A 12,295-nucleotide genomic window follows, 5' to 3' on the forward strand; every position below is an offset into this window, starting at 1 on the left:
GCCTGTTAAAATAATCTGTTATTCCGTCTCTTTGTCTCTGTGTGGTGAAGGTCACTATGCATGCGTAATTCACTAACCTTGTTTGTGCTTTCTCTCTCTGTGCATTTATATATTAATCATGTAAGATGCTTTTGATACAATGATCATGTGCTAATATTGTTTTAAAACTATGATTACTCTAGATACATCAAAACTAAATACATACAAGGCAGGAGGTTTTGTTGAATGTTTTGGGGGTCAGGTCATCATTTCCCATCAAACGATCTGAGCAGAGAAATAGTATCGATAATCGGTATCGATCAAGTTTCTCTGGGTTTGGATCTTCACAATGAATGCTTGTCCAAAATGTTGATCAATAACATAAACATTTTTATGTCGACGATCAGTGTATTTTGTAAAAATATTTTAAATCTTATCCACGTTTCATTAAAGTGTTTGTACGTTAACGAATAATAATTGTTCTGATGTAAAGCCTGTCCTTTAAACCAGTGGTCTCAAACTCAAATTACCTGGGGGCCGCTGGAGGCAGTATCAACATGAGCAAAAAAAGACACAAATTTACTGAAAAAAACACTAAATTACTTTAAAAAGACACAAAATGACAAAAAAGGCACAAAAGGACCAAAAAGACACAAAATCATTTTAAAAAGACACAAAATTACAAAAAAGACAAAATGACAGAAAAAACGAAATTACTTTAAAAAGAAACAAAATGATCAAAAAAACAAAATTATTTTTTAAAAACACAAAATTGCAAAAAAAGATACAAAATTACTAAAAAAAAGACAAAATGACCAAAAAAGACACAAAATGACAGAAAAAAACTAAATTACTTAAAAAATAAACAAAATGACCAAAAAAAAAGACACAAAATTACTAAAAACAGTTATTAAAGGGACCTTCCACACACAACACGGTAAGGTGCCATTCATATAAAACTCACATTAAACTTTCATATCAAGGTGGGGGACACAAAATATCATCACGAGGGCCACAATTGGCCCACGGGCCGCCAGTTTGAGACCCATGTTTTAAATGTCCTCAGGTGTTTTTGTCTTCCAGTAACAGTAGAGACGCTGTAAATGTCAGACTCAGACAGAAACCACGACCCTCAGCTAAACATAGAGAGGAGGCACCACCACCACCTCCTCCTCCACCTCCTCCTCCTCCAGACCCCGGGCTGGCAGGGGGGCATTATTAATACAGTGGAATTAAAGTGAGACGAAAACACGGAGCAGACTGTGTTTTCCTTCTGGGCTCTAAATGATCCCATGGTGGAGTCCAGTAGGTGTAGAAACAACAGCTGACGCTCTGCTGCTCGGCCTCAGTGACGTCCAGCAGAGAGAGAACCGCCAGGAGGAACCATCCGACACGCCGAGACAGGAAACAAACCACCAGAACCACCAGAACCACAAGAACCACAGAACCCAGCAGAACCAGCAGCACATGGCTCTGTTTACACTTTATGAAGGAAAGAGGAAGTGAGTAACTCCATCCAGCTAATTACAACATGGAGTCTTCTACTACGGCGAGGAGGATGATGATGATGATGGTGGTGGTGTGATGTCACAGGGCTGAGCTCCACTATAAAACCGTCTGAAGCTCTCAGACACTAAGAGGCTCAGAGACTCTGCAGCCGGAGGAACCTCCTCATTCTCATCTGCACTGGATTCATAAAGTCAGGAGGCCCAGAACTGATCCAGAACTGATCCAGAACTGATCCAGAACTGATCCAGGTGAGTTCATTCATTCATTTATTCACTCATTCATTCATCGTTTGCTGAATTCTACCACTGAGAAACATTTACTGACCAAAGAAAACACATTTAATTCTGGATTCGGCTCAATTCTGGTAAATGTCATTTTATAAAAAAATCTGACTGTTTTCTTGTAGATTTTAGTGTTTAAACATATTAGTTATATTAATCAGAAATCTTTTATCATAGATGGAACTTAATCAAACTTTATCTAAAATACTTCTGTAATGTTTCCAGAAGAAAAAAACAGGAATATTTTGTTTTGTTAAAATGTGTTTACACAAAATCTTTTACTTGACTCTTAAACTATCACAAAACATTTCTCCTTTTTTTTATTCTCAGTGAACTGCTCTCAGAATATTTCTTTAAAAGCTTTATTATAATACTGTTATTTATATTCATCAGAGATGTTTATCAGAGATTGAACTTTATCAAAATATTTCCACAAAAAACGTGCATCTAATATTCTTGTAATGTTCCCAGAAATGTTCTTTATTGCTTTTATTCTCTGTCATAATTACAAAATAACATTATCTTATGATATGTGAAGAGAAACGTCAGAAATCTACAACACTTTCCTCTTTTTATTCCTTTTACTCTCAGTGAACCGTCTCAGAATATCGTCTGTTTTTACTGGATGAAGTTTAAAACACGGAAACAAAATGTTCTGAACGTCTCCAACAGTGCAGCAGCTTTCTCTCTTTTTTCTTTTCTTTTTTGCACATTTTTGAACGTGTGCATCAACTTTTATAGTCAAGTTTTGCTGCTCTGTTAAAAAACACTTTACTGTTAACTTGTTAGCCGTTGTCTCTCAGTGCTAACTAACAATATATATAAATATAATATATAATAATATATGTAATAATGCTTGGATGCAGCAGAATATCTTGACTACTTAATGTCAAACTAAAACTATAAATATATATTTATCATTTTTAAATGTGTTTCATCAACACATCAAAAGTAAATTGTTTTTTTATGTTGCCTTTTAATTCAATCATTAGCATTAGCTTCTCAGTGCTAGCTAACACCTCATTGCTAGCTAACACTAGATGCTTGAACGCCAAAAAGGATTTAAATTTAAATTTGATAGACAGACTGAAGCTGTAAATACATTTTCAGATTTGAAATTAAAATGTCTCTTTATGCTGTATTTAAGCTCATATAACAATATTTCTGCTGCACTATTACTGGAGTTTTCCCATTTTATGTGACTTTGTACTTCTACATTTAGCTAACAGTATATTAAGCAGTTAAAATGAGCCCTGGCTTGAGAAAAGAAATCACTGCTTACATAAAAACATCAGTAATAATAATCTAATATTATATTTGAAATATATAAAACAATCTGAGTGGGTCCATTCTGCATAACGAGTACTTTTACTTTTGATACTTTAAGTACATTTTGATGCTGATACTTTTGTACTTTTACTTCAGTAAGTTTTGAATGCAGGACTTTTACTGTAGTGGAGTCATTTCACAGTGTGTATTAGTACTTTTACTGCAGTAAAGGATCTGAATACTTCTTCCACCACTGCTGTGATGTCATAATTGTAGCTGTCTTCTGATTGGTCGGGCTGGTGTTTTGGCGGGAACTTGATACCTCGTTATGCAGTCTACGTTTCAAACCAGCGTGATCCAGATTTTACTTTCTGAACTTGGCTGATATTTATCTTGCAGGACTTTTATTTCTACAGCGAGTTATTAATATTTTACTGGAGTATCTCAGTATTATTAAGATGGATGGATGGATGGATGGTGGATGGATGGAGAGATGGATGGATAGATGGATGGATGGATGATGGATGGAGAGAGAGAGATGGATGGATGGATGATGGATGGATGGATGGATGGATGGAGAGTGAGATGGATGGATGGATGGATGGAGAGAGAGATAGATGGATGGATGAATGGATGGATGGATGGATGGATGGATAGATGGATGGATGGATGGATGGATGGATGGAGAGATGGATGGATGGATGGATGGATAGAGAGAGATGGATGGATGGATGGATGGATGGATGATGGATAGAGAGAGATGGATGGATGGATGAGAGATGGATGGATGGAGAGATGGATGGATGGATGGATAGAGATAGATAGATAGATAGATAGATAGATAGATAGATAGATAGATAGATAGATAGATAGATAGATAGATAGATAGATAGAACTTTATCATTAAACTTATTGAACATTTTCCCCTCCTCACTGCTTCCTGTCTATCTGTCCTCTATCTGAGCTGCAGCGGCCCTGCTCGGGGCCTCCAGCCTCAGTTTGAGCCTCTGTGTTTCTGTTGTTATGTCAGAGGTCAGAGGTCAGACCGGGCTGAACTATGAGAGAGAGAGAGAGAAAGAGAGAGAGAGAGAGAGTCTGTGGTTTAGAGCAGCAGAGATCCTGTGGTGAACACAGTCACAAACTATCTGCATTCCTCAAATCCTCTAGTAGAATATGTCACCCAGGAGGAGGAGGAGAAGGAGGAGGAGGAGGAGGAGGAGGTCAGCCATAGGTCAGGATGAGAGAGTGGAGGCCACCCTGAGAGGAGTCTCTTCATCATCCCTCAATCATCATCATCATCCATCACCACCGCTCCGCTCTGATTCTCTGATTCTGTTAAACAGTCTGAGGTCACATTCACAAACAGACAGATTTATTTAGGATGGTCAGACTCCTGCAGCAACTAGCAACTACATTTGCAAAACATTTTTCTTGTAAATTTGCAACTTTTTTCTCATAATTTTTGTTTCTTTATATTAGTATATTAGTAACATTATATTATTAGTATTATAATGTTATTAGTAATTAGTATATTAGTAAAATTTTTCTCGTAAATTTAATCATTTTTTCATATTTTTTTAAACTTTTTCTCCTAAATTCGTTTTTTTCTCATAAATTTGTAACTTTTTTCTCATCATTTTTGTTCCTTTTTCACGTACATTAGTAACATTTTTCTTGTAATTTTTTTTTCATATTCTTTTAACCTTTTCTCATGAATTTAAAACTTTTTTCTCAGAAATTTGTATTACTTTTTCACATAATTTTTCGATTATTTTCTCGTAAATGTGTAACTTTTCTCTGACCTTTGACCTTTTTAGAGTCCAGTCTCTGACTTTAGTGTGTTGTTGGTGAGTTATTGATCCATCAGCTGTTCTCTGGTCAATCTTTGATCACATTAGTAGTTTTTGAGTTTCGTTTGAGTGTCTCAGCAGCAGAAACCAGAGTTCATTACTGCTGCGTGTTGTTATTTACCTCAGAGCTGAGGGGTTGTTGTTATTTACCTCAGAGCTGAGGGGGATGTTGTTATTTACCTCAGAGCTGAGGGGTTGTTGTTATTTACCTCAGAGCTGAGGGGTTGTTGTTATTTACCTCAGAGCTGAGGGGTTGTTGTTATTTACCTCAGAGCTGAGGGGGTTGTTGTTATTTACCTCAGAGCTGAGGGGGTTGTTGTTATTTACCTCAGAGCTGAGGGGTTGTTGTTATTTGCCTCAGAGCTGAAGGGTTGTTGTTATTTACCTCAGAGCTGAGGGGGTTGTTGTTATTTACCTCAGAGCTGAGGGGTTGTTGTTATTTACCTCAGAGCTGAGGGGGTTGTTGTTATTTACCTCAGAGCTGAGGGGTTGTTGTTGTTATTTACCTCAGAGCTGAGGGGTTGTTGTTATTTACCTCAGAGCTGAGGGGTTGTTGTTATTTACCTCAGAGCTGAGGGGTTGTTGTTATTTACCTCAGAGCTGAGGGGTTGTTGTTATTTACCTCAGAGCTGAGGGGTTGTTGTTATTTACCTCAGAGCTGAGGGTTGGGGTCCTATCTGGGCTGGTGTTGGGGGTCTGCTCTCTAACAGAACGGCTCTTTGTGAGGAGGGTTGTTGTTAGAGCAGGCGGGGGGTGCGGTCACAGATTAAAGCGGACATTTGTTGTGTGTGTGTGTGTGTGTGTGTGTGTGTGTGTGTGTGTGTGTGCTCTGCCAAGAAGCTGTAATTTTCTCTGAATCTGCAGCAGCTTTCCTGGCGGAGCGCCACCGGCTGCTGCTGCTGCTGCCAGGAAACTCTCTGTGTTCTTCTTCTACCTGTTGACGTTCAGGTAGAGCAGCTCAGAGCTGCTCATGAAGACCACAGGTAGAGTTTCCACGGCCACGCCTCCTTTTGTTCCTCTCGTGTTCCACAGGACCATAAAGTGGAAGGAACTGGACTCATTCAGAAGGGAAAGTAGTCCCTGGTTCTCCTGGCAGCGATCCGTATCCTTCCTCCAGTCGGCGACCTCTGGGTAGGAACAATGGTTCTGTTTACGTCTCTAATGGATGAAAAAGGTTGCTTGCATCACCACATGCAGGCTCCGTGTTGGCAGACGCTCGCTCAGCAAATAATGTCTTCATTGTGCTGCTCGTCATGTTAGAGCCGACCTTTACAGAGCTGCTGGTCCTGGACCAGGACCAGGACCTGGACCAGGACCAGGACCAGGACCTGGACCAGGACCAGGACGCATCAGGAGACCCAGAGGCCAGGACCCTATGTCTCACAGTCTGACTCAGTCTGAGACAAACCTGATAGATCTCTATATCTGGTCTATATCTGGTCTATATCTGGTCTATGTTTGATCTATATCTGGTCTATATCTGATCTATATCTGGTCTATATCTGGTCTATATATGGTCTATATCTGGTCTATATATGGTCTATATCTGGTCTATATCTGATCTATATCTGGTTTATATCTGATCTATATCTGATCTATATCTGGTCTATGTTTGATCTATATCTGGTCTATATCTGATCTATATCTGGTCTACATCTGGTCTATATCTGGTCTATATATGGTCTATATCTGATCTATATCTGGTCTATATCTGGTCTATATCTGGTCTATATCTGGTCTATATCTGGTTTATATCTGATCTATATCTGATCTATATCTGGTCTATATCTGATCTATATCTGGTTTATATCTGATCTATATCTGATCTAGATCTGATCTAGATCTGATCTAATCTAATCTGATCTAATCTAGACTAGTTGGGTTATTTAGAGTAGTTGGGTAATTTAGACCAGTTGGGTTCTTTAGACCAGTTGGGTCCTTTAGACCAGTTTAAACCAGAACCATCATCTGTTTGAGTTCCTGACGTTCCTCCAGAGAACAGAATCGTTCCTGGTGAGACTGTGAGAACATTAATCACGTCTGTTTCTAAACACAGAAATAACTCGACTCATAAATCTGACATGTGAAATGTTGGCGGTAAACATTTTACCGCAGATGATTTCCACACGGAGACGCTGAGGCAGATAAGAGCTGCTGGTCTGGATCCACAGATCTGGATCTGATCCTTCAACACGTGTCAGTCAGAGCTGGAGGTTAACTCAGGAAACTTTAGGTTTCTCATTTAATGCAACAACACGCTGAGACTTTACTAAGGAAAATCTGTTTCAGGACCAATTTAATTCATTTATTCAACAGTCTGTGTCCAGTAGGGGGCGCCACAGTCAGAAAACTTCTTCAACAGGAGCAAAAAAATAATAATTAACAAGAAAATTTCCTCTGGGGAAATTGTGAAAGGGCCACGGGGGCTACTGCCGGTGTGTGTACACTATGATGAGATTCTTCAGAGATTTGTAACAATTAATACTAGTAATGTTATGATACTATATAATATACAAGGAGCACACCTACAACAAGCATTCCTTTACAAGTATTTATTTATACAGCAACCTATGACCTTTGACCTCAAAATGTGTGTGTGTGTGTGTGTATCCGTAACTGTAATCACATCAAAGCATCAAAGGCTTTGGGGTCGACCAATCAGAGCAGAGCAATCAACAGAATTAACTGCAGCTGTAGAATGTTCTGAAACAGTGACAGCAGCCAGAGGTGGACGGACTGGAATTTCTGGCCTCGAACAGAAAGCATTTTTGGCAAAACCATAATACCTATCATTGATCCGACTTCACTTTGAGCGTCCTGAGTTCTTCCTAAACGTCTACATATGTTTTTTTTTTTTTAGAAAAATGAAAAAATAGCTTTGTTAGAGCGATCTAAAAAAACTGTTACATCTCCCTTTTCCAGAAATCTTCCTGCGTTTTTAATATGGAGCCAATGAGTCTGTTGGTGGTGTTGGTGGATCATCTCTGCGTCGTACGCCCAAACTATAACTCTGACAGCTTTACCAGAGGATTGTGAGGGAGAAGACTAATTTTCCTACGTTTCTATGTATAAATTATTTCTGTAGAGTGGAATTTGCGGCCTGGAGCGCAGTTTTCAAATTTATTTTTTGACAGTTTTACCTCTCCCTCTACACTCTGGCGATGATGTCACACACTGTGACACGAACATTCCGTGCAATACACACCCATTATAATCTCAGAATTTCTCCAAAAATGATCATGGTCATTGAACAGGGATTGATAAAAAACTATATGACCTATCGAAATGTGGATTAATACACTGATACACAAGACTTGTGTCTACTGTTTAAAGTTTAAATGGAGTCTCTAGGTGAAATTATGCCGGAGAAGTAGACGTTTGAAAATCTCCAATTATTGTTCTTTTTCACTCATTTTTTTCGGCCGTCCCATTTTGGGCAGTTTTTCGCGACTTGGGCCTGGAATGCCCTGCTAAGCCTGCTGCCCCCGCGACCCGGCCCCGGATAAGTGGACGAGAATGGATTGATTATGAACTGATTTATTGTCTTGTGTCAGACTGAAGTGACAGCAGAGAGTCTGAGATTCTTCTTTCATGTGTCTTCAGACTCAGATCAGAGTCAGTTTCTTTAGTTTCTTTAGTTTTCTGCTCCTCCAGCTGTTTCACTCAGAACTTTAGAAAGTCGCGTGTTGATATTTTTAGCTCAGGTTTAGAGGTTTTGAGGTTTGGGGGCTGAAGCTGCCAGAGCTCATCAGTCGTCATCAGTCGTCGCCCCGGGACTCAGCAGGTAAAGGCCAGCGCCGGCCCCGGGACGCCGCCATGATGCCGCCATGACGCCGTCAGAACGCCATCAGCCGATCTGTCACTGTGCATCACGCAGGAAGTCGCTCGGAGCCTCAGAGTACCTGACAGAAACATTTCACCAGAGAAACACTCAGAAATACAGTAAAACATGAACATGAACAACTGTTTCAAAGTCTGGCAGCGGTTGGGACCAGAGGGTCGCAGGTTCGAGTCCGGCCTGCAGCTCAGAGTCTGCAAAGACTGAGAGGACGCCCCATAGGAGTGAATGAGAGCGTGAGTGGCCAAATGAACTAGTCGTGTTTCCATCAAACAGATTCTGAAGATTCTCATGAGAAAAGTTTGATGGAAACATAAAAAACGTAATAAGATTTTTAAAAATCCGCAGAAAAGTTGTTACACTTGTTTGAGGCGTTTTTGTCTTTTTATAAAAAAAATAGTAAATGAGCTAAATACGATGAGATGGAAACACTCCTTTCTGTCTCCCTGTCTTACTCTCTCTCTCTCACTCTTTCTCTCTCTCTCGCTCTCTCTCTCTCACTCTCTTTCCCCCTCTCTCTCTCTAGATCTCTATCTCAATCTATCGCTCCCTCCCTCCTTCTCTCGCTCGCTCTCTCAGTCTCGCTCTCACTCTCTCCCTCTCTTACTCTCTCTCTCTCACTCTTTCTCTCTCAATCACTCGTTCTCTCTCTCTCTCTCTCTCTCTCTCTCTCTCTCTCTCTCGCGCTCTCTCTCTCACTCTCTATCTAAATCTCTCGCTTTCTCCCTTGATCTCTCAGTCTCTCTTTCTCTCTCGCCCTCTCTTTCTCTCTCTCTCGCTCTCTCTCTCTCTCTCTCGCTCTCTCTCTCTCTCACTCTCTTTCCCCCATCTCGCACTCTCTCTCCCTCTTTTCCCCCTCTCTCTCTCTAGATCTCTGTCTCAATCTATCGCTCTCTCCCTCCCTCTCTCGCTCTTGCTCTTTCTTTCTCTCTCAATCACTCGTTCTCTCGCTCTCTCTCTCGCTCTCTATCTCAATCTCTCGCTTTCTCCCTTGATCTCTCGAACTCTCTTTCTCTCTCTCTCAATCACTCGCTCTCTCTCTCTATCAATCTCTAACATTTCTAGATTTCGCTTTAACTTCTCTTTGACTTTAATATAAACACTGTTGTCATGGTGATCCACCAGATCAAAGATCAAAGAGAATCAATGGATCAATTTTGGTCCGTTTGGTCGTTGCGTCTTTGGTTTTTGGAACCAAAGTATTTAGAGGAGAAACTGAGGCTTCAGAAAAACTTGCAGTGTTATTTTTGTCATAATCTTTGTTTGTTTTTTAATATTATCATTATTGTTGTTGTCACTAAATGATTAAAAATTGACCTCTGTAGTTCCAGCTGAGGGTTTTTCCACATTTTCTTCATTTAACTCTCTTTTGTTTCTCATTTCATCTGTAAATATCCATCTCCGTCTTTTTGTTGTTTGTCATCTCGTCTTTAAAGCACACATAAACTTTCTTATCACAGAATTAATAATCACAGTATTCTTTGGCTCTAACTGGCCTCCGTAGCTCCAGCTGAGGTTTTTTCTGATTATCTTTGTTTCTCATTAAGTTTTTTACTTTGTCATCTTTCTTTTGTCATTGTCGTCTATAAATATCCATCTCTTTCTTGTTGTTGAAACCATGAATTATATTCTTTCCCAGGATTATTAATCACAGCATGTTTTGGCTCTGGCTGGCCTCCGTATGTCAGCCGAGGCTTCAGAATAATTTGTAGTTATTTTAATTTGTTTATTTGTTCTCAGAACTTTATTGTTTTGCTTCTTTTTATCATCTATAAATATCCAACTCTTCTTTTTGTTGTTGTCTCGTCTTGGGAACCATAAATTAATATTCTTGACATTAATATTGAAGTTTTGGCGCTAACAGGCCTCTGTAGCCTCCAGCTGAGGGTTCAGTCCACTCTGTGGGCGACTCCAGATCCTCCCTCTCTCTCTCTCTCTCTCTCTCTCTCTCTCTCGCTCTCTCTCTCTCTCCCTCTCTCTCTCGCTCTCTCTCTCTCTCTCTCTCTCTCTCTCTCTCACTCTCCTCTCTCTCTCTCTCTCTCACTCTCTCCCTCGCTCTCTCTCTGTCTCTCTCTCTTTCTCTCTCCCTCACTCTCGTCTCTTTCTTTCTGTCCCTCGATCTCTCGCTCTCCCTCCCTCGCTCTCTCGCTCCCTCTCGCTCTCTCAGTCTCATTCTCACTCTCTCCCCCTCGCTCTCTCGCTCTCTCAGTCTCATTCTCACTCTCTCCCCCTCTCTCCCTCAATCTCTCGCTCTCTCTTTCTCACTCCATCTCCCTTGCTCTCTTTCTTTCACGCTCTCTCTCCCCCTCGCTCTCTCTCTCTTCCTCTCCCTCACTCTCTCGCTCAATCTCTATTTCCTCACTCTCTGTCTTTTCTCCCTCGCTCTCTCGCTCTCTTTCTGTCCCTCGAACTCTCGCTCTCTCTCCCTCGCTCTCTTGCTCTCTCTTTCTCACTCATCTCCCTTGCTCTCTCAGTCTTTTCTCTCATTCTCTGTCTCTCGCTCTCTCCCTCCCTCTCTCCCTCCCTCTCTCTCTTGCTCTCACTCTCTCTCCCTCAAACTCTCTCACTCTCTCTCCCCTCGCTCTCTCTCTCTCTCTCTCTCTCTCTCTCACTCTCTCCCTCGCTCTCTTTTTCTCTCTCTCTTCTCTCTCCCTCACTCTCGTCTCTTTCTTTCTGTCCCTCGATCTCTCGCTATCCCTCCCTCGCTCCTCTCTCTCCCCCTCGCTCTCTCACTCTCTCCCACTCTCTCCCTCGCTCTCTCGCTCTCTCAGTCTTGCTCTCACTCTTTCCCCCCTCTTTCCCTCAATCTCTCGCTCTCTCTTTCTCACTCCATCTCCCTTGCTCTCTTTCTTTCTTGTTCTCTGTCTTTTCTCTTGCTCTCTCGCTCTCTTGCTCCCTCTCTCTCTTGCTCTTACTCTCTCTCCCTCTCTCTCTCTCTCTCTCCTTCTCTCCCTCTCTCTTTCTCCCCCTCTCTCAAACCCTAACCCCCTCTCTCTCTCTCTCTCTCTCTCTCTCTCTCCCTCTCTCAAACCCTAACCCTCTCTCTCTCTCTCTCTCTCTCTCTCCCTCTCTCTAACCCTAACCCTCTCTCTCTCTCTCTCTCTCTCTTTCTCTCTCTCTCTCTCTCTCTGTAGTTCCAGCTGTAGGTTCAGTCGACTCTGTGCTGCTCGAGCTCCCCCTTCCTGCCGTTCCTCCTCCTCTCCTCCTCCTCTTCCTCTCTGGGTGGGCGGGGCCTTGTGGAGGTCCTCCTCCTGTCAGTCCTCCTCCTCCTCCTCCTCCCTCCTCTCCTCTGACCTCCTCACTCCGGCAGCATGCAGCCGATCCTCATCAGACCTGCAGCAGCAGCAGCAGCAGCAGCAGCAGCTCCTCTCTCTCTCGCTCTCTCTCTCGCTCTCTCACCTGGACGGCTGCTGCGCCTCCTTCTCCCCTCTGAGGAGTCTTTAAACTGAGGAACATAAATAAGAAGCTGGATGTGTTTTGGCTGCTGGCGCCCCCGAGGTGTGCTCACCTGGATCCTGAGAGGAAACTTTCTAAAGAAAAAGGGACATAAGTGAATAATTCTTCAGACT

At 41.7% G+C, this 12,295-nt stretch overlaps 1 protein-coding gene across 1 annotated transcript in view; it reads left to right on the forward strand.

Annotated features, from left to right (window-relative positions):
• Positions 1 to 8,837: 8,837 nt before the first annotated feature.
• pthlha (parathyroid hormone-like hormone a) overlaps positions 8,838 to 12,295 on the forward strand; it is a 6,897-nt gene continuing 3,439 nt past the window's right edge. Inside the window, 2 exon segments of the mRNA XM_059325676.1 lie at positions 8,838 to 8,918; positions 11,498 to 11,588. Coding sequence (XP_059181659.1) covers positions 8,838 to 8,918; positions 11,498 to 11,588 — 172 coding nt within the window.

This window comes from Centropristis striata, chromosome 22, assembly GCF_030273125.1.
Source record: "Centropristis striata isolate RG_2023a ecotype Rhode Island chromosome 22, C.striata_1.0, whole genome shotgun sequence".
Classification (NCBI taxonomy): domain Eukaryota; kingdom Metazoa; phylum Chordata; class Actinopteri; order Perciformes; family Serranidae; genus Centropristis; species Centropristis striata.